The sequence below is a fragment of the Lottia gigantea genome (assembly GCF_000327385.1).
Source record: "Lottia gigantea unplaced genomic scaffold LOTGIsca_10, whole genome shotgun sequence".
In the NCBI taxonomy this organism is placed as follows: Eukaryota; Metazoa; Mollusca; class Gastropoda; family Lottiidae; genus Lottia; species Lottia gigantea.
In genome coordinates, this window is record NW_008706747.1 from 3457898 (window position 1) to 3480738 (window position 22841).

General features: G+C 36.8%; 2 protein-coding genes across 2 annotated transcripts in view; one reads left to right on the top strand and one right to left on the bottom strand.

Annotated features, from left to right (window-relative positions):
• Positions 1-487: 487 nt before the first annotated feature.
• On the top strand, positions 488-1190 carry LOTGIDRAFT_70058 (hypothetical protein; the record flags this gene model as incomplete). The annotated part of the gene is made up of 2 exons (XM_009046219.1): positions 488-636; positions 1127-1190. Coding segments are annotated over 2 exons (213 nt in total), but the record flags the coding sequence as incomplete, so codon positions are not given.
• Positions 1191-3141: 1951 nt separating this feature from the next.
• LOTGIDRAFT_184938 (hypothetical protein) overlaps positions 3142-22841 on the bottom strand; it is a 38055-nt gene continuing 18355 nt past the window's right edge. The window contains exons 37-74 of the mRNA XM_009046220.1: positions 22632-22790; positions 22129-22373; positions 21636-21834; positions 21112-21336; positions 20758-20862; positions 20238-20426; positions 19981-20066; positions 19508-19638; positions 19023-19172; positions 18462-18629; positions 17731-17891; positions 17322-17461; positions 16650-16782; positions 16084-16229; positions 15566-15776; positions 14975-15233; positions 14576-14862; positions 14108-14272; positions 13871-13996; positions 13331-13549; positions 12778-12925; positions 12280-12429; positions 11963-12095; positions 11693-11837; positions 10269-10468; positions 9975-10101; positions 9497-9683; positions 8875-9080; positions 8419-8544; positions 8057-8248; positions 7642-7833; positions 7178-7362; positions 6661-6883; positions 6407-6523; positions 5924-6073; positions 5296-5472; positions 4604-4829; positions 3142-4215 (exon numbers count right to left, since the gene is read on the bottom strand). Coding sequence (XP_009044468.1) covers positions 4061-4215; positions 4604-4829; positions 5296-5472; positions 5924-6073; positions 6407-6523; positions 6661-6883; positions 7178-7362; positions 7642-7833; positions 8057-8248; positions 8419-8544; positions 8875-9080; positions 9497-9683; positions 9975-10101; positions 10269-10468; positions 11693-11837; positions 11963-12095; positions 12280-12429; positions 12778-12925; positions 13331-13549; positions 13871-13996; positions 14108-14272; positions 14576-14862; positions 14975-15233; positions 15566-15776; positions 16084-16229; positions 16650-16782; positions 17322-17461; positions 17731-17891; positions 18462-18629; positions 19023-19172; positions 19508-19638; positions 19981-20066; positions 20238-20426; positions 20758-20862; positions 21112-21336; positions 21636-21834; positions 22129-22373; positions 22632-22790 — 6543 coding nt within the window. The 3' untranslated portion in view covers positions 3142-4060. The remainder of the gene's footprint in view (positions 4216-4603; positions 4830-5295; positions 5473-5923; positions 6074-6406; positions 6524-6660; positions 6884-7177; positions 7363-7641; positions 7834-8056; positions 8249-8418; positions 8545-8874; positions 9081-9496; positions 9684-9974; positions 10102-10268; positions 10469-11692; positions 11838-11962; positions 12096-12279; positions 12430-12777; positions 12926-13330; positions 13550-13870; positions 13997-14107; positions 14273-14575; positions 14863-14974; positions 15234-15565; positions 15777-16083; positions 16230-16649; positions 16783-17321; positions 17462-17730; positions 17892-18461; positions 18630-19022; positions 19173-19507; positions 19639-19980; positions 20067-20237; positions 20427-20757; positions 20863-21111; positions 21337-21635; positions 21835-22128; positions 22374-22631; positions 22791-22841) is intronic.

Sequence of the window (22841 nt, forward strand, 5' to 3'; positions counted from 1 at the left end):
CAGTGAGGGAAAAAGTGTCAGAAAAGTGGCAATGGCCTTTTGGGTGTCCGACGACTATATCCTTATTGATTGCTTCCAAACAAATGTGCAATTTCCTGTCTAAAGGGCATGCTCTGCAACAAGGTGTACATTCACAACATTCGTTTTGGTATTTAAGTTTGTATCCACATAGCTAATAGTGTGTATTTAGGTTTGTAAACTCGGCATCTCTTTCAGAGAGTCCACATAGCTAATATCGTTTTTGGTATCTGCATTACAGGACGATATTGATAACGTTGTTATCGTAGATTGGGCAATCGGAGCCAGAATCAGCTGGCGATCCTATTTCTGGGCTGTCGGCAACACCGGAAGAGTCGGAACCGTCACTGGGGATCTCATCAAGACCATGATGGATAAGAAACATCAGCACGCATCCAAAATTCATCTCATTGGGCACAGTTTAGGAGCTCATGCAGCAGGATTTACTGGTAAACATATGAAGTTAGAAACCAACGATAAACCAGGACGAATCACTGGCTTGGACCCGGCTGGATTTAGATTTATCAACAACCCTCCTTCTGGAAGATTGGCCAAGACTGATGCTGACTTCGTGGACGTGATCCACACCAACGATGGGCATGTGAAAGAATTGGGTAAGTCAAAGATACTCTGAACCTTTTAATGAAACTTTTGAATTTCTTGTACCACCTTTCACGCTTCTTACATACCAAGAAGAATAAGAAGCAAAGACCGCCGAGAGTCTCCACCTCTGGTGAACCTTTTGGACTGCTCATACCAATTTTTACGCTCCTGGCCAACGAGGAGCAAAACACAGCTGGACATGCTATTGTGGAAACCTCCGTCATGAATTGTTTGCTCAAACGACAGAAATATCTGAATATCCCAATCTCTTCCCTCCACAGGATCACCAATATAACACAGGTCTTTTGAATAACCTGATGTCACTAAACGATTGGGCTTTTCATCTTGCAATAATTTGTGGAGCTGTGAAAAATCTCGATCAATGTATGGGAATTGTTGCAGTTTGTGCCTCAATGTTGACATATTTGATACCAACCAGTCGTAGGATATACAACTCCATTTTATTTTCTTCCAATCTTCTGATTTCAGATTTCGGATACAAAAGTGGTGAAACCCTTGGAACAGTCGATTTCTATCCTAACGGAGGCGAAGAACAGCCCGGATGCGATTCGACGAGTAAGTTTTCACTCTTTGTTGCAGGCTCGTAGATACAAGGGGCATAGAGGCAACGCCCCGTCCTCTATTTACTGGGCCTCGGCGAGGTTCATGAAACAAATCTTCTGTTTTACGAAAACTTTTTACAGTGTATAGCGCACTCTCATTTGCCATTTTTGCCTTTCCATGCTTGTGTTTCACAAAAACATTTTACAGTGTATAGTAGGTGCACTTTCAATAATTGCCGACATGCGTGTATTTTACAAACACGTTTTTACAGTGTATAGTTCGGGCACTGTCATTTGCCATTTTCCATGCGTGTATTTTACAAACACATTTGACAGTGTATCACTTAAATCTAATCTCTAATTTGCATCTTACAGAATGCAGCCACAACAGAGCAACTGCGTACTTTACCAATTCCATCAACGGTTGCGATTACTGGGCCAACGTCTGCGACACCCATGTTGCCGGAAAAGTCAGAATGGGCTACTACGCAGAATCCACATACAGCGGAAGTGGAACGGAGCCACAGAAATATTGTCTGAAAACAGCACCAAAAGAACCTTATTGTGTACGTATTGTATCAATTTTTTCAATCCTGACGTATGATTTTAAACGTGAAAAGAGACACAGATGGCTGAAATTGAACTGTATCAGATGTATGACAACATGATTTACTCTTGGATTTCCTATTTTTCCATGAGTATTTCATAAATCTTTTCAAACCTGACGTTGGATTTTAGTTCTGAAAAGTGTTTCGGATGGTTGAAATTGAACTGCATCAGCTGTATGGTACCTGTCTTTACTATTGATGAATTTTCTTTTTTCAGGAGATTTGAAAAAATAAGAAGCGAAGGCACCATATATTTATAGTAGCTTGTTACCATTTAAAGGGATTGTGAAGAGATTTTCTAAACTTTTTATGTGTATCGTGGACACTGATAGCATCAATTTGCTGCAATCTAATTTTCAATCAGATATCTATGGTTCTTGCAATTCCATTTAAACTTAGCGTTTAATGACGTCAATAACGCTTATATATCAATAGAAGCAGTGATGTCATAAAAAGTTTTATTGGAAAAGTTTAGAAAACATTTTTACAATCCCTTTAAAGGTTACTATTGAAGTATAGGATCAACTAAAAACAAGATGTTACAAGCTAACGCTTTAGGTTGTGACCTTTCTTTAATTTATCACCTTTATAATAAATTATTATTAGCAACTTGTTTTGTTTATTTGTAAACATTGTGGGTATTCTTAGCCTTTACCGTGTCGTGTTGAGATTCATTTGAATAACAAAAGCAATTGCTCGATCTTGTGTAGACAGAGTTCATGTGTTTATGAAAATAATTTGAATGAAATCTAATAGAGTTTTACGTCCCACTATTCTGGGATACAGAAAACGAAGAACACAAAGTGCGAAGAGTAAGGACAATTTTAGAAAAAGTTTCAAGCCCTCATGAATGATTGACGAAGCTCACAGAATTTAACGAAACAAATTATCCAAGAAAGGGTGAGGGTGGGTGGTTGTGAGTGTGAAACCATATTGCTTTGATTGAAGGAATATCTGTACTTACCCCAAAACACTTTGAACAGAAGGGTCTGAGGCCAAAAGAGGCGATGTATTTACTTGTACTTGGAAATTGATTCACATAGCACTTCAAGTCAAGTCCAAAATATTTTTTTATATTTTGTGATCACAAGGAGAAAACCAACATAAACTATCATTATTCAAGGACAAAATTGGAAACACAGAGCAACTAAACAGTGGACTAAACTGCTACAATTTTGAAATAAACTGAACAGGTGTTCACTTAAAAATGCAAATGGCAGCTAAGGGGAGGTAACTCCAATAAATGAAGTCAATTGAAACACGATTTCGGTCTGTAGTCTAATCTGTAATCCGGTTATCTTACAGCCTCTATAAATTCAACTAATTTGAAAACTAAGATATAGCTTAAATATTTTTGATACAGTATTTTATTCTTCCATAACAAATCTATATATCAACAATTTCAGTATAAATATCAATAAATATAAATAATAAAATTTATAACTAAATAAATAACAAATGGGGACGGAAATTCATGTGAATTTAAACTAATAATTGGGCTTGAATTTAGAAATTGAAGTAGGTCGCGAATAATTGAAATTGATTTACACTATTGAGGGTAGAACCTACTGTTAGTGAACATAGCTTACTAACTCTTCTGGATCACCTGATGCCCCTCAGATTCATTTTTTTAAATTGGAATTCCTTCTGGAGTGTCCTGATAAAGTTTGGGATTACAATAATAGAGTTTTCATATGCAATTAACAGTAATGCAATCAGCTATTTTAACAAAGCAAACACAATCCACGTTGGAAGAAAAAAGAATTGGCTAAGTAATGCTGTACAATCTGTAAAATTTGGCTTTATGACTGATTTCAAATATAATGGTAATATTAGTAGTAAGATAAGTGAGGATATAATGCTGTTGAATGAGGACAAATTGAAAGGAAGCCTGTCCAAAAATTTAGGACAAATGCTGTTTGAAACTTAGAAATTTAACTGAAAATTCACATATTCTAATAAGATATTGATCCCACAATTTTCTTAACAAAATGTGGAATAATGAAATAAAAATTGTATAAAAAATTCAGATATCACAGGAAATATTGTACAATCAGCAGCAAATGTTAAACTAACAGGACCAAAAATTTCAGATTTTGAAATGAAGACATTGTCAAATACTAGTATAAAACTTAATTTTCGAAAAATGTGTATCCTTTTTTTTTTTTTTTTTTTTTAAGTATTCTGTCTCTACATGTATTTTCATTTCTTTTAATATCTCACAGTACGATTCCAATCATCTTTTATAAATATGCTAGCTGTATCTCATTAATAGTCTAAACTCATCAATAAGGCTGTACCACGTTTGGTCCAGTGATCTGCTGTCTTCTCACCACATTTCAACTCAACAGACACCACGAAGGATGGTCTGGAGGAGGTACCTGTTCTGTTGGGATAATAGTAACAGGGACACATGTATGTTCCTGAAAAGAAGACAAAAATAAGATTAAGCTTTTACCATTATAGTAGAAGCGGGTGTTGCACGCCAAGCAGATATAGTTACTTTTCGAAACACCTGGCCACGTAAAGGATGTCCTAGATTCTTATCTTCTAACATTAAAACATTCTTTGGACGAAATTTTTGAGTGGATCAAGCTTAATTGAATGGGTAAATTAAGACAGGCAATGCCATGCAGTGTGCAATGAGAGATAAATACATATGTAGGTTTCCCTATCTGCAGGAATAGACACTTTATATATGTCAGCCCCTCTGAATGCATCTCTGACAGGAGAGAAACTTGAGTGATGAATGAATGACTGAGAAGAATTTACAAGAACATTTCGATGCATCAAAGTAACGAAATTCTGTACCTTTGCTTGATTTCTTCTTATTTTCTACAGGTTTAAAATGGATGACAGGCATAGGACATACTAGCTGCATAGGATTAGCTTCTATAAGACATGTGTTCTTCATATCCCAACCAGCACCCTGTAGGAACAGTCCTTTAACCAATACACCATCCATAGGCCCTTTTACAAAGTTGGATTCATCCACTGTCATCACTGTGAATTCCCATGACAAGGAGTCAATAGAGACCTGGAATGAAATAGAATGGAGTTTTACACCCTGTTTTCTTGCTCTAGTTTCGACCATATATGGGTCCTAGGACAAAATTAAATTATTATATTCATTACAGTGAATTCACGGAGACCTGATTAGAAGAAAGAATTTATTAAATTGGCAACAAACCACAATTGTAATTTTTTGACATCACTCAATGGAGTTGCTTCCCTTATAAATTTAGGAATAACAATTCAGCAGGGCAAGCAATGCAACAGACCACAGTTAGTATTGACATCATTCAACTCATTGGAGTTACTTCCCTTACAATTAAAAATGCCTATAATGACAATGGCATCAGCCACAGTATTTTCTTACATTCTTTATAGAAAATTAGATTCATGCTGCCTTTGTTTGGTGTCCTGATTTTGTATGGTGTTGGATTTTGGTTCTGTTTTTACAGTTTGGACATACAAATCGTTCAAGGTATAAAAAAACTTACATTGTTAAGTCGAGCAGAACTCTGTAATACAGCAGTAAGGAAACCAGTAGGGAAGGTGAAAGCAGCCATCCAGAATAGAACTGGAGGATGAGCAGTCTGTGCCCATTTAGCAAACTGTTCTACTCTTAAAACCAAATCTCTGGTCCAAGCTGACAGTGGTTTCATTGATGGGTAGGCCTGTAAGGAGAAAAGTTATTAGAAATTAATGAATAGCTACAGACTACAATGTTTCTATTTTGACATGATTCATTGGAGTTGCTTCCCTTGTATGAATGAAACCAACAGATCACAATGCTTGTTTTGACATGATTCATTGGAGTTGCCTCCCTTATAAGAATAAAGGCTTGTATTTGGCCAACACTTCTATTTTGACATGACTCATTGGAGTTTCCAGCCTTTTTTGAATGAATGTTAGCTTGCATATGACTACAATGCTTCTATTTTGACATAATTTGATGGAGTTATTTCCCTTACCAAAAGAAAAGCTATGAACAAAATTTTCTCATATATGAAAAATGAACTGTTTCCTTAAACATATTTTTTCAAACAATACAGATCTCTGTCAGAATTTTCAGACAGTTTTTGGTTTTCATTGTTCATCAACTAACTTATGAAAGAAGATGCTTACCTTTTCCCAAGCTGGTGGGACTCTACCATCAAAGATACAGGTAAAGATGTTTTCTAATTCTAAGGTCATCACAACCAAACCTTGGATTCCTTTCTCTAAATCCGTCAGGGAAGATCGGATCTCTTCTAATAAAGCATTGTATCTTTGAATCTGAAATACACAATCAAAGTTCTTTAGGCACAGACAATTCAAGGTTCAACCAGTTCTGAAGTTGTTTCCCAATGAAATATATGGAAAATGTCTGAAAGTGGAAAAATCCATGAAATTTGCTGTCCTACATTATCAGCAGCTTTTGCAATGCAGCACTACTGAGGTCATATTTGGGCTAGCATTTCTGTAATTACAGGAATCACAGACATCAGACAAAATAGCGGAATGAGTGTCAAAGTTTGAAAAATACCATTCTTTGGAAAATATTTGATCACAAGATTTTTATGTAGAACCGAGATCCTGAATTGAAGTTCCCCCTCCCAGACTACCTACCTCTTGTAAGAGGACCACATTAAGTGGAGATGGATCTGTGGACAGTATCTGAGCTGTTCCTTCATAATCAATATTCTCTGGTATCTGACGGAAAATATTGGCTGCTAAATCCAACACCTGTAATAGATAAACACAATGTTAGCTTGTGAACTCTCCAAATGTCATTAATGAGCTTTAAGATATAAACTTCAATTTGAAAAAAAAGCAGCTGACTCACAAATTTCAATTTTCAGCGCTGAATCCAAAATTCTTACCTTGTCTTCACGACTTTCGCCAGCAGTGCTAGAAACTTGTGGTTGTAGGGACAGCAGGGTGTCGAATAGGATTCTAGTGTCTTGAATCTGAGAGGTGATATCTGCGTTGGGATGCTGACCGAAGGCTTCAGGATGATCTATATTTGGTAACATACTGATGTATTCCTTGTACGAGGCCAGTGGACCATCTTTTGGTATGTAGTATGTAGGTAGAGAAGATACTCTGAAAAAGAAAATGGATTGATACAGATTGAGAACAAGAAGAGAAATGAGCATTAACAATAAATCTTGGGAAATAGCTCAGCTAAAGAGTGTCATGAAAAGGGAAAAAAAACTCATTGGATACTCACAAAGCATATTGGACAAGGGAAGTAACTCATCTTAAGAATGGCGTGAGGTAAGTAAGGGAAATAATTCATCGTAAGAGTGTCATAGACAAGGGAAGTAACTCAACTTTTGAGTGATATGGACAAGGGAAATAACCCAAAGAAATGCTTGGTCAAGGGAAGTAACTCACCTAAAGAATGGTGTTGTCAAGGCCGCTTCAGTGAATTGATCATTAACATAAGTCATCAACAAGCGTCGGTCATAATCATCTGTAACATGTCCACCATAGTTGATACCAGCTATCAGATATTTCAAAGCATCCCATGGCGTCTCTTCATACGTGTCTAAATAGATACTTAGAAGATTCTCGGACACCTACAAAATGAAAATGAGTCCTGGTTTGTTGTCAGATCTGATGACTTCAGGCTTTGTCTACTTCAGTTCCTCTGACTTGCATCACTAGGTTGAAACATCTGAAGATATCATCTGGAATTGTGCTGGGATTGAACCCTGGCCCTTCAGGTTAGTGAGCAAGGTTCTAACTCACTGAGCCACTACAGCTCAAGGAAATTACACAAGAACAACATTAGTATTTCTTCTTGTGCTTTCCATTTGTCTAGGAATCAGCTTTTGGTACATCCTTTAAACACTTACCTCAAAATCTGAGTCGTTGAATTCGTAAGCAATGTTCCATCCGAGCATCAAGAATTTTCGTCTCTCCAGCAGGATAGAATGGAAGAAACAGAGAGAGAAGAGAAGTTTCTTGTATTTATCCTGTTTTCCACAACGATGAAACTGGTTCTCTGTAATCAGATTATACAGACGCTTCATGTTGGCTTTCAATCCCTGAAAAAGAATTATTGTCAAATTTAAAATGGATTTTTGTAACATATGCCATTCAGAATTTCTTAGATTGTCTCGGAAAAGAAACTAGTATTAGCTACAACAAAATTGTTCTTAAGTTTTTTTCTGAAATTATTGAACTAATGTATCTTATTGGACTAATTGGAGTTTTACTTCTTACTATTCTAGGCTGATAAAGCCTCAGGAAAAAATAAGTGGTACAAACCTTGGGAGGTTCTGTGGTCATCTTGATACCCTGCTGAAGGATGGAAATGGGGAATTCTGGATGAGGACTGGAGGACAGCCAGAGCCTGAAATCTGGATGGGGTTCCTCGATCTGCAGCTGCTCTACCAGTTTGTCAAGTTGGGGCATCCAGCTCAATGATAAATGACAGTTAGCTAAGAATACCCAGTGACCCTGGAATATAAAACAGAAAAATTCAACGAAAGAACAGCCAATTTTCACGAGGATCCTTTCTACCAACTGGTACTTGGTCAAGGATCCTTTCTACCATCTGGTAGGTGGCCAACCTTGTTTGCATTGATTCAATAACAATAATAACTTGGATTCTCAAACTCTGACCTTACCTCTTTCACACCTTGCTTGATAAGTCTAGTTGCTATGGGAGCTTGACCTTGACCTAGAGACAGGGTGTGGAATCGGTTACTCATTTTACAGTTCTCAGCTAATTGATGTAGGGAACTTGTTGGGTCCTGCAAAAAAAAAATCATCGTGAATTTAGATCAATTTGGGACAAACAAAATAAAATGAATGGTGCTTCTGCACCCAATTGGGGTAATGAAGATGGGCAATGCCATGCAGTGTGCTATAAGGGTAAATACCAGGACAGCAGCATTAGCATACTATACTTAGAATTTCGTTTGTCAAGAGATCAACTCTACAAGGGAGATAACTCATATTTTTGAAGCTAGCCAACAGTTGCCATATGACTTTCAAACAAGAAAAGTATCTAAAGATGTCAAGGTATTAGATGGGAGTTTGTAATAGTTAGCTATTGTAAAGATGGAACTGCTTCCACTTACCACTCCAGCCGAGAGTACAAAGATCAACGGAGTCCTAGTGGTAGAATCATCTACGACAGACTGCATATCCAATACAGGTGGTTCCACAAACTTGGAGCCCAAGTTGTTGACGATGAAAGATGTGGCACAGAATGACACTCTATCAGGTCGTAGAGACCTCAGCAACAACATTCTCTGTAGTTCATTACATGCATTGTCCCATTCACCTGGAATTCAAATGAAATGGAGTTTACACCCAACTGTAATGAAATGGAACAGCGCTGGCGGACCCCTCTCAGCCCCGAAAGCAACAAGGTTAGAGATTGGGGCAATCTCAGATATTTCGACCCCCACTCGGACGTATACCTGGCTCCAACACTGCCTACCAGATGGTCCTTGGCATTCAAATTTCTAGCATCAACAGTACCACTTTAAATCTGAGTTGACAAGAAAAATGATGAAAGATGATTTATTCAAAATCACCAGAATTTCACACACCGATCCAGATGAGAGCCCACAACCATCATTTTGTTTGACATAACCAATGAAATGATGTCATTTAAAATTCAAAGGCTCTTACTGATTGTGCTATGGCTTGTTCTCAAAGGAGCAATTCTATCGCTAATAATCTATTATCTCCTACCTGGTAGTGACGTGGTCTCGGGCTCAGGGGAGGTAAACCAGTTCCTCCAGTCTCGTGGGTATTGTTCAAAAGATGTTATTACACCGTGGAAGTTGATCAATTTATCCAGCTCTGTGATGTTATCCCACGCGTTATCTGATAACCAAGCTGAACATGGGTTATCCATTTGATTTTCTCTGTCGATCACCTAGAAGATAAATCATTCAGAAAAATCCTTTGTTGTTGAATACACTTTCCAATGATGACATAGCAATAAAGCTACAGAAATAGATAAAAAGGGGAAACTGTACCCAGGCAAACAAGGAATCTTTTTCTCTCCAGCAATGTTTCAAAACAAAGAAAGAAGTAAACAACTATATTTTACAAGGATAACATCTTAGCTTCACAGACTTCCTTTTCTACCAGCTAGTACTTGACCAAACCTCTTAACGTTGATCTTTCCTTGATTATCATTAACAAAACCTAAAGGTGTACATACCACTCCACCCCGTAAGAAGAAGTTGTATTCGTCCATGTTGATTTTTCCAGCATGCTCCAAGATCTTGGCACACATTTGGAAAGAGAAGAGAAGCTTGTGTCTTTCAAACAACCCTCGACAGGTATATCTGAAAAAGAAAAAAAAATTTGAATAAATGGAAGTGAACTTTCCAATATAAGATTCAATATTAACTAATTAACTAGAGCTAATCTCATACTGCTGACACAAGTTTCAGATACACGATCCTCATCAATTATGAGAAATCCAACAAGGGAGATAACTCAGTAAGCCTACCTGTACACAGCATAAGTATGGTATTCATTAAGATTCAGGATTCGTTCCTCTAGTTTGGAACTACGTTGACTTTTCTCAATTGACAGGATGAACAACTCGATGTAGGCATCTAATGAGAATTGGTACATAGGATCAATCCTGCTCATATCATTCAGCACAAAAAACAGGATCGAAGCACGTTGAGCACATTGACGATAACCCTGAAATAAGATCAGATTGGTTGAATTGATGATTCATTCATATTATAGGATAGATTTGAGGAGATATAGGTCAGCATAATGAAGATATATAATTGGATAAGGTTATAGGTTAGGTTAGATAAGCGCTATATGTGATTACATTTCACTGGATGAGGTTATATTTAGGTTAGATAAGGATATATAGCGGGCTAGGTTAGATAGATTTTTAAGGTTAGATACAAAGTTTATGCATTTAGAGATATACATTAGGTCAAATAAGCATATTATTTAGGTTTTAAAGGGATTGTAAAGAGGTTTTCTATATTTTTTTTGTGTATAGGGGACACTGATAGTATCAATTTGCATCATTCAAATCAGACTTCTGTGGTTCCTGCAATTTGTCACTAATCGCTAAATTTGCATTACGGAACCACAGACGTGTGATTGAAATAGGAATGGTGTAAACTGATGCTATCACAGTTCCCTGACATTTCATCTGCTACATCTTCTTAAAAACATCCATCAAAAGCCCAAAAAATATGATTCAAGCAGTAAGCTAGATCACATAAGTGCTTGGTGAAATTTTCTAAAACTGGCATCCATGAGCAAGCTTACGAAGTTAAGTGTATTAAAAGCAAACGACAGGCTTTCAACTGGCATGCAGAGTAGCAAAAAAGTGGTGATTCAAGATGAATTATTGTGATCTAATATGTGAATTCGTGACAACAGATATTTCTACACCTCAGGGAAGATTCAAAACAAAAACACGAATAGTCTACTTTACTTCAGATCATCAAGCCTTATCTGATACATACCTTCAGGATTGGCTATCAGAAATGGAGAGCATACCTATGACAATGTACGACAAAGCAAGGAGGCGGAGACGTCCAGCAAACCAAGAGAAGTGTTCAACCAAGGGAAAAGTTTGGAATCATCTTGGAGGTTTTTACACAGGAATTGTTAGGTCTCTTATCAAGGCACTTCATTATCTAAGGGGAGCAAACTCTTTCAACCATATGTGATGTTTTAAGACCACAATGCTATCTATTCATAATGCTGTTAACAGTTCTTCATAGTAAAGTTATGTGGACTCTCTGATAGAGATGCTGAGTTCACATACTCATTGTTTATAGCAACACTTTCAATGGTATTTTTTGAAGGTGAGGACAAATCGAAAATATTTCTGTGGATGGTCCTCAAATTGGTATTGTTTTATCCGATTATTAATAAAAAATGGCCTCTCACCTCTCGGGCGGCATCAATCTTTGCCTCAGTTTGTTCTGATATTTGGAGCTGTTCGGAAACTTCTTGAGAAGTTGTTTTAGATGTCTGCAGTGTGTTCACAAGTTGTTCATCATCCAACAGAGAACCTTTAGTTTCGTTCAGTAATCTGAAAATGATGAAAAAAGATTAGCTATGTGGACTCTCTAAAAAGGAAGGAAGTTCATCATCTACAGTCTACAGTTTATTGCTAAGATTTGGTCTTATTTTGTTAAAACTTAAAATCGAACGAACCTCAGAATCTCATCTTCACATTCTACCAGTTTCTTCTTACCAGACGCGATATTTCTGACTAGACTGTCTTTCTGTTCTTCTAACTCTGGTCTTTCTTTACGAACCACAATACCCAGTAGTTGGGCCTCCAGACCTACATAGTAGATAAAATATGAAAAGTCTCTTTTTTTTATTCAAAACTGATGAGTTATCATTAATTTGATGTCGTTGTGGTCAGAAATAGTCCTTAGCTAGAGTAACATCCCTTCTTATCAGACAGAGTTGCTTGCCCCTGTTGTCATGCCCAAGATAAGGATACCCCACGAGTTTTAACTTACCTTGTTCCTTCACAGCGAAGTTGACAATGGTAGTTTTAGTTGAGACCTCAGGTGGATAGTGAGGATTGCTAAGTTTAGTGGTGATGTAGAATCGGAAATCAAAATTATATTCCACTTCTTTGTCTCCCAATCGGATTATCCAGGCTCCTCCTGAAAAATTAAGAAAAATTGTTGAAAATTTGAAGTCTTTCTTACGATTAATTCAGAAGAGTATTTAGGGGACACGGCATGGCCTCCCCCTTAGGCCTGTGGAGGTCTTATTTTGAAGCAAACATTAAGTCCTCTGAATCCTCAAAATTCATCTTAGACCATCTGATATCCGTTGGCATCTGGAGGACCACTGGCAGCCCCAACACCCCTTTGGCTATGATAAAGATTGTACAAGATGTATTCTTTCATTTATCCTATTTACATACACAACAATTACGTATACACAAAAATATCTAATAGGCAAAGACTATTGAAACAACAAGAACGTTGAAATAACAAATTCCTTACCTATTTTCATGAGTGATCTATTAAGAATAGGATCTAGAGAAGGATCAAGTTCCTCCTGGACATTCTGTAGTAAGACTGGTATACCATGTTGAACAGAGGCTTCTAGTGTCCTCATATAGTCCGACTGCTGTAAATCTATCACTTTTAACTGTAATTTAATATCATTTACTAAACATGAACTCTTTCAATACTACCAGTCAGATAACCGTGTGATTTGATACCACATTTTGACCTTCATTAAATGTTACATATCATCGATTCAATATAAAGCGTTAACAAAGGAACACTAGAAGCAGCTCTATCTGCCATGTCTGTGAAGCAGCCATTACCAAGTAATGTCACAGTTTTTCATTCTGCTCAACATTCACCAATGTTCGTTAATTTCCGTGAGTTGAACATTGACACGTTCAGTTCAAGTTCTGTTCAGGGAAACCAGGTTAAAATATCTTGAGGTATATCTCGAAGTTTTTTAAGTTTAAACCCCAGAACCCTCCATTAGAAATTAAGGGTCCAACTCGAGAGCCACCTAATTTTTTTTCTCCAAATTACTTACGTTATAATCAGCTTCCATGTTCTTGACCCATTTAATAGCCTGTCCCTGGGGATCGACCATGAGGGGCCAACGACTGCCCTCAGTCACTATGACACCATTCTCCGTGGAGAAACTGTCAGACGGCAGACCCTTGATGTTCCAGTCTCGTACTTGGGTTGGTTTACTCATAAAATTACAGAAACTAAAACAGGGGTCACATGGTAATCCTAATTTTCGAACCTGAAAAATTAAAAAATTAACAAATTTGATCAAACGTCTGTTTTGAATGATACAAAATCTTACCAAACAACAAATATGTATGTGGAGAGGTGACATGGGACACATGCTCTGGGTGTTCGCCTTCAATGTTCGCCTTCATATGACAGAAGGGGCAAACCACTCTAGCAAACTAGCAGGGAAGTAACTCTTGTTAAGTAGGGACTAATCCAGACCACAATATTACAATATTCTGTATGGGATTTGAAGGAAACTCTTGTTACGTATGATTGGATGAAATCAATTGCAAAAATAGGGGTATTTTTAGTATCCAGCCTGTCTTACCTCTTTCATCCATCTCTGTTGAACCAGTTCATCCCTGTAGTCTGAAAGGAAGGGTCCCATATAGGACAGGAAGGCAGCTGCTATCAGACAATCACCAACCAGGAAACCCATTCTTTCTTCAAGATCCTACAATCAAAAACAAACATGATGTATGTCTCCAAAAAATGTCAAAATCTGTAGAACCCTCATAAATCATAACTGAAGTTCAAGAAAGTAAAAATTTGAAAGTTATCTCACCTTGACAGTTTCTTGCCATCTGATTCTCTCCCCTGCCAAACCAGATACGAGTTTCGAGGCACGATCCAACATCATCTCTGTATGTTCAGCTTTTCGTTTTAGTTCTTCCTTCTGGGCTAATTTCTCATCGTATTCCAGTTTCAATTTAGCCATCTTTTCTTCAACCTGAAATTAAATGATATGTTTGGAATTCTTTTCATAGTAAAATATCTTGGTGTCTGTGTTTTGCCAACTTCTTTATAATTTCACCCAAATGGGGTGTGTATTATATACTTTGACAAAATCTTTTCAGATTTACTTGAGGGAAAAAAGTGATGCTCACCCCTTGGGCAAATATACCGTAGCCTATGTATTTTTTTTTTAGACATAACGAAAGCTGAAAAATTGTCTGAAGTTTTTTTGTGTTATTAATGTGTCTTTGTTTTGCCAACAATTATGAAATCTAATTTTTTAGAAATTCTATCTTACCTCAGCGAGCTTAGCTTGGGCATCAGATAAGGCATCCTGTTTCTCTTTGAGCTGTGTCATGGCGCCATTCAGTCTCTGACGTTTCGGTTCCACCACTCTGTAAATACGCCCATACACTTCCATAGCTCGTACCCACATACACAGTGACCGAGCAGCTCTTGATACTCGACCAATAGTTTCAGGCTGGAAATCAGCTTGTGAACAATACTGCCCAATCTTTTTTAGGATTCTGTCAGTTATGTTGTCTTTATCAAAGTTCATCAATTGTTTAAGAAAATTACCATCACCTAGAATGAATTAATGCTCTCCACTAATATAAATTAGTTTAACGTTTCTTATGTTCAGTCCTAGCAATTTCAAAGACAAAAAAAATTGACCAATTTTAACCAGTCAACTTACCAAGTTGTTTCTTAGCCTCAGCCCACGTTGGTTCTCCACCTCTTAGAATCATGACAGCCTCCATGACTTTTTCTACTAGGGGTGGGGGTCGACCGTATGACCTGATTTCTGTCATGTCCTTCTTATTCAGGGATTCTAGAGCCTTGATGGCTTCTTGTAGAGCTGGTAAGGCTTCATCTAAATCTTGCTGAGCTAACTCTGCCATGTGACGACATTTTGTTTCTTCCTCGGCAATCCTCTCTCCTTTTTGAGCCACAGACTGAAATAGAAACAGAGACATTTTGAAGACTAATGGGAGATAATTGGAAGACTAAAGGGAGATAATTTGAAGACTAAAGGGAGATGATTTGAAGACTAAAGGGAGATGATTTGATGACTAAATGGAGATAATTTGAATACTCAAGGGAGATAATTGGAAGAATAAAGGGAGATGATTTGAAGACTAAAGGGAGATAATTTGAAGACTAAAGGGAGATAATTTAGAAATTTTTTTTGTCAGAACTGGAGTTCATTTAACCAAATTAAAAGGAAATTTTGCATACTCTTGTTCCAACCATGCAAGTTGGTCAAAAAAAGTAATTGAAATCCTACCTTTTGTTGTTCATCAGCCTCTCGTTTTTGTTGTACAATAACTACAAGGTATTCCTCACACTGTTTCTGAAACTGGGCTACTTTCGTTTTAGCTAATTCCAACTCCACGGACATGTTCTGAACTTTCTCTCTGGTGTCATCGATCTTACTCAAACCATTCCGCAATTTATTGGCGGCATCTCCTAGTTCCTTTCTCTTCTTGAACAACAACCTGAAATTGAATGGAGTGTTACATACTAGTACATTGAACAGGCTAATGAAATGGGGTTTAATTCCTGCATCCTTCTGTAACTTAGCATTCCATTGGCTATATTTAATCTTCTAGAACATGCATTGATTAAAAATTTCGTTAGATCATGGATGACAAATAGAATAATCTTATCAAAACCAAAACATTAAGATCTGCGTTTTCATCGAACTGATATCAAATGGAATCAGGTGAAGTGAATATATCAAAATGGTGTATGAGTTAGTCAATTATCAGCGTATATCCATCAGTGAAGCAGACCAATACTTACTTTTTGTATCCTGATACCAGTTCTAAGTAATTTGTTGGAGTGACGTAATTGTGACGTCTCATTTCTGCCAGCATCCTAGCTGAATACTCAGACACAGATTTGTGCATCACAGAAAACATGGTGGCTACTTGTGGTTTCAGTTTATCCTGGAAGAGAATTAGAAAAGAAACAAGTTAAAAATATATTGAAATACAGTGTGAATTTTGAAATTATGCAAAAGTTTGACAAGTCTGTAATAAAATCCTACTACGTATGCCATAGTTATTACAGTCATGAAGAATGCATTGCAGAAAATGCCAGGACAGAAAAATTAGGCTTGTCATTTTGGATTTCCAACTGTCGGGAGTTCTTCAAAGTAGGACATTAAACTTCATTCATTTTATTTCATTTCATTTTAAAATTCACAGCCTCTAGAACACAGGGCCTTGCTTTATTGTCCCATCTGAACAACTAAACACCAGCTCCTTCAACCTTGGGAACCTGGTTGAAAAAAGAAGGGAAAGATCAAAACTGGCAACAATTTGATTTGGTAAAAGACTGTTAAAAATCAAAAAGCTTTAACTTACATCTTCTTCGCTACCAAGTGAAGTCTCTGAAAGATATTTATTACCAACTTCTAACAAAGCATCTTGTGGCCACTCACTGAACCAATCAATAGTCGTACAGTTGACAAACGCTGGATACATTCGAATACGGTTTCTACAATGTAAATACAGAATACATTCAAATACAGTTTCTACAATGTAAACTCAAAATTCAAATAACACTACAGCCTTCAAATTATTTCCCTTTTGTCTCCAAATTTATCTCCCTTTAGTCTTCAAATTAACTCCCCATAATCTCCAAATTATCTCACTTTAGTCTTCAAATTATCTCCCTTTATTCTCCAAATTATCTCCCTTTAGTCTTCAAATTAACTCCCCATAATCTCAAAATTATCTCCCTTTAGTCTTCAAATTAACTCCCCATAATCTCCAAATTATCTCACTTTAGTCTTCAAATTATCTCCCTTTATTCTCCAAATTATCTCCCTTTAGTCTTCAAATTAACTTCCCATAATCTCCAAATTATTTCCCTTTGGTCTTCAAATTATCTCCCTTTAGTCTCCAAATTATCTCCCTTAAGTCTTCAAATTATCTCCCCTTAATCTCCAAATTATCCCCCTTTAGTCTTCAAATTATCTCCCTTTAGTCTTCAAATTATCACCCTTTAGTCTCCAAATTATCTCTTACACTTACCTGAAAGCCTCTCCAACTGGACTCATACACAAGACAACATGAAGATTAGCTCGAACTCTGTTGATTAGGAAACTAAAGACACTCTGTGGGGTATCATCTATTCCTTCTTTTTTCACTACATCTGTTAGAGCACTGCGTACCTATAGACAGAAAATATAAATTGCGGTTTTACTTCCTCTTGTCAATAAAAAAAATGGTTTTTCAGACTAATTCTAGTATCAATTGTCAATATGCCATGGCAAGTGTTTTCATGAGTTGATGCAGAATTAAACTCACTTATGACTGAGGAATAGCTCAGTTGATTATCGTCTGCAAGGCAATTAGATACCTTGAGGGGAATTTGAATTCAAGGTAAGGAGAATTCTGATGCCACGACCAATGCTTTTGAGAGTCAACCCCTATCACATACCTCTTCAAATTCTTCAGGTTTGTATAAATTAGGAACCTCTCCACTACTGAGAACATTGTTCAAATCTTCCAGGAAACTTTCCTCAACAACTTGGGTATCAGAAAACAGGAAACAAGATGGTTTGTTCTCTACACCAGCTTGGTAATATAACTTTCTTAAATCTGAAACATGGTCAAAATTCAGTGTAAGCGCAAATACATGCAGTGTACAATGTGGGACATTAACATCAGAAGTAAGCTTATTTCTCAGCAAAATTCAAATTCAATGAAATTGAATTTAGGTCAATGTTCTATTTCTCATTTTCAGATTTGGATAACAAGGAATGAAATGCAGTGTGCAATGAGGGAAATTTGCCAGGACAACAGCATAAGCTGTATATGATGCTTTAACTATAAGGCAAAGTTTTCAATGTCGGAACAAGAGAATGAAATGGAGTGTGCGATGAGTGAAATTAGCCTAACAATTTTTTAATTTTCAAGTGTTGAGTCCAATTTTAAACCTTGGCACATTGAATTGATCATAGAGAAATTGATGTGAACAATTCAAAGATACGTTTCTAACCTAAGCAAGGACTAAATTCTGGCTCGGTATTCTCGAAACAATCTTAGCACTAGGACGTCCAAAAACAGTATTAGATATTAAGACCCTAGGACGTCCTAGTGCTAAGATCTTTATGAGAATACGGGGCCTGGATCCCAAGGTTTAAGAAATTTATAAAATTTTAAACTTACCATCTCTGAATTCATTCCTTCGGTATTGTTTAGTAACTTCTATTTGGAAAGTTGAATATTCACAGATATGAGCAGCCAGACGCGTTAAACTCTGACGTCCACTACCTCCAATTCCAACTAAACACATGTTACCTCTCGGCTGACGAATAACTCGAACTATTTTAGATACTGAAAAGAGGACCAAGTGGAATTGTCATATTGTGGTCTGAAATTGTTTTTTTTGATCAAGAGTTACTTCCCCTCCAGTAAGAGTTACTTTGCCTTAGAATTGGAGATCATCATGGTTACAATTTATCTGTCAAATTTCTTCAAGATAAGAAATCTGCTAGTGGACAAGCTTGTTACATAGGTCATTCTTAAGTCTAGCTAAAAATGTTTTTTTTTAGGTATTGAGGTTTGTCAAATTGGCATCCCTTTCAGAGAGTCCACATAGCTAATGTTTGCTTGGTATTAAGGTTTGTTAACTTGGCATCTCTTTAATCCACATAGCTAATTTGTAACTTTGGCAACCCTATAGAAGAAACCATTATTTAATTATGTTATTTGGTATCTATTACTTACCGTGTTCAATAGCATCTCTAAACAATACCAGATCCATATTGACCACTCCAGGAGTATTATTATATTCATCTAAAGTTTCTACCATATGTTTCTTCAGGGCATTAATATCTGTTATATCTTCATAAACTTGATCTGTACTGATATAGTCACCTACAGGAGAGAAATGGAGTTTTACATCCTACTGCTCTGTACTGTATTGAAGGCTGACTTTCCATAGCAACTTATACATAATGACACTGATAACATCAATTTGCAACATTACAATTTTCAGTCAGACGTCTGTGGTTCTTGTAATTCTACTTAAGGTAAGTGTTTTATGACATCACTATCACAAAATCTGCCCATTGATATAAGGGACTTTACCATAATCAAGTCAATTATTTTAAGTTGAAATTGCAAGACCAACAGACGTCTGATTGAAAATTTGAAGAGTGCAAATTGATGTTATCAATAATGAGACAAAGAAAGCACTGGTTGAGACTTACCGAATATAGGAGGTTGTTTATTAGGACAGATATTGTGAAACGTCTGATCAAACATGGTTCCTAGCTTCTCTGTTAAAATACCAACAAACGCTTCATAATCTTTATCATCAACCAGACGGTCAGAAAATACTCTGAAAAATAGAAACGACAAGTTAATAAATGTGAATCAAAGGCCATCGTCACTATCGCCATAGCTGCTAATTGTTGTTTAGGGCCATTGTGATAGAAATTTCATTAAACACTTAGTTTTAGTGGAATAACAAGAACCACAGACGTCTGACTGAAAATATGAATGGTGTAAATTGATGCTAACAGTGTCCCTGATCCATATAAAGATTAAGAAAAAATTCTTAGAATTCTTTTTTGTCATCAGTCAAAATCTTCCAACGAGGTGGAGGTGGGGCTGAAATATCTCAGTATGCTTATCATGGATAAGCCGATCCCTCCAATAGGACAATAGTAAAATAAATTACCTGAAACATTCGTGGATCCACAACCGTGTCATAGCACCTTTAGTATCATGGTAAACTTTATTAGCTCTTAGTAAACCTTGAAACACCTACAAATAGTAACACATTGTGATATGTTTGACAAAAGATTGAGTAAGTAGTAACAACAATTGGCCAATGACTCTACTGGTGGACATGATTTGTCAACTGAGCATTCACTTGCGGTTTTGACATTACGTCACCTAAAGGCTTTACTAATACTCTGAACACCCTTAACCTACCTTTGAGATGTCTCTGAGGTTAAAAAGATAATGTATTTTAGCTGGTGTGGGAAGGAAGGTTGATACAACTGAATTATACATCTCTATAGTGGCTTGTGTCATTACGTCACCTATAGGTTTTACTTCTTCTTCAAAGTCTTGTAGTTTCTGGTTGATCATACTGCCAAATATTCTCTTGATTTGGGATTCCTGAATTACGAGAAAAATGTCTTGGAGTCAAAAATCATTTAAGTGTAGAACAAATGAAAAAAAGGGAAACTCTGACAACTTGCATAACTTTTCTAAGGAATCAAAATGCTCAGATATATAATGAATTTTTTTTTTCCTACTGTTTAGCATCTATAGTTAACAAATGTAGACTTGAAGTGTACAATGAGGGAAATTTTGCAGGGACTTCTGAATCAGTCTTCACTATTTTTGATTTCCAATTGTGAGGGGATCTAGTCTCTAGTTTCATCCAAACGACTGAGGCTTATTCAAGTCCCTCCAATGAGGGAGTGCTTGACAGACAGATACTTACGTGAGGGAAGGTCATGTTAATAAGATTAAATCTACTCTGTAATCGACGAGAGATGACCATACGACCTCCACCAGGTGGACCCATAGCAGATAATAACAACATGTCCTGAAATACCAAAATTTTAAATGATCAGATTTGTAATTTATAACGTATTTTTTCCGATTTATTGTCAGTTTACATAAAAAATCAGATCAAATCAAGGGCAATAACTCTTTTCTGATATTTGAAAGCCCTCTGATGTACACTCATACAATACAATCAAATTCAGCTGGGTATGGAAGATTTTGGAGCAACAGTAACGTTAAAGTTCAGGGTATATGACGTTTTATTTACATGATTAAAGGGTAAACCCACCTTGATATATTTGACCGTCTGCTTCTGTCTGTCATACCAAAATCCATAATCCAACCACAGACGGATTAACTCTAATGGAGGCTGGGAACCGAAGGTGTCTTTAGCAGGCATGTTGAAATCATCCATGAAGGTGATGAGTTTTTTACCTCCAATTGGAACGTAGACTCCTTTCGTTCTTTTTTCAACCCGACTTTCTATGATGTCTTGGACATTGTTGGACGTCGTCTGAAAAATTACCGGTTTTCTTATGACGAATAATGTTCTGTTTCAACCCCTGTCAGTGATGCAGGTGAGAGGGGCTGACAAGGAAATAGAGTTTAGTCATTCAGATGGGACAATAAACCGATGCCCCTGTGATACAGGCTGTGCATGTTAAAGATCCCTTGACAGTTAGAAATTAAAAAAAAGAGGCTTGTGATGCTGGCAAAATTTCCCTCATTGCACACAGCATGTCCTCATTAACCCAAACAGGAGTAGAGAAGTAGGAAACAAACTCCATTTCATTTCTCCAAAAAAAATCTCACCTGTGCCGACATATTAACTGACAAAACACTGAATGATTTAGAATCCAGTTTATGGAGGGTGTTTTCTGCCACTGATGTTTTACCAGTACCCACAGGACCAACCAGTAGGACAGGATTCTGTGCCAGGACCAGATTGGAGGTGAGGTATTGGTATCGTACCATATCAACTGTAGGTACTACCAGTTTGAAGAAGGGTAAACTGAAATAGAAATGAAAGATACTAGACATTGTAACACAAATTAAGAAGACCAAAAACACAAAAAATGTGTACAATGGCGAAAATTTTGCCAGGATAGCAGCACTGGACAACTTTCTTTTGATTTCCAACTGTTCAATGATCCTTTAAATTATACAAGTGTTAACCGGATTGAAAAGTCTGAAGGCATTGTTTTGAGCTATGCAAAGATTGAACACTAAAGAACTGGATTGGTGCTGAGCTATGCTATCTCTCAAGTACAAATTCATAAATCAAACACAATCAAATTCTCCCTACCTTGGATTGTATTTCCAACCTCCTTTCAGTTTCTCTTCCCAATGGACCCAAGTTTTATTCTTCGGATCGACATAATATTCATAGATAGTGTCCTTATTAGGAAAGGTTCCTTCCATTTCTCGAATATAATTATCAATTTTCTTTCGGCCGTCCTCATCCACGGAGCAGCAGATAGACCAGATCATACAGAATTGGAACCAAAGTTCGATCATTCGAATATAGTTCTCAGAATCGTGAGAGTCAACCTGAAAATCAAAATCAAGACACATCCTTAAAGCTATCATGAAGGCAGAAAATGAAGAGATCCCTTAGCGGTGTAAAAAGCAACATATGCTCATTGGTAAGATATTGCCAAATTTTTTACCCCTTTGTATTAAAAATATCGTCATTATTATCATTAGGGAAATTTTGTAATATCCTTCCACATTGGCAAGCAAATTCAATTTCAGAAATGATGGTCCTGGGTGAATAAATTGCGCCATAAAAATGATGATGATACGTACCCCATTTTCAACCGTAGCCAAACAATCAAACAATTTACAAAGGGACATAACTCCATTTAACTGTGAGAGAGGGATAATTTCTTCACAGTTAGCCTTCCTAAAGTCCATAATCTTCACCAGATATTTATCAAACAATCTTTTCAGTTCCTCAACCATTCCCTGCAAAAAAATTTTTGAAATGAAATGGGTTTTTTGTTATATTGTGGTGTA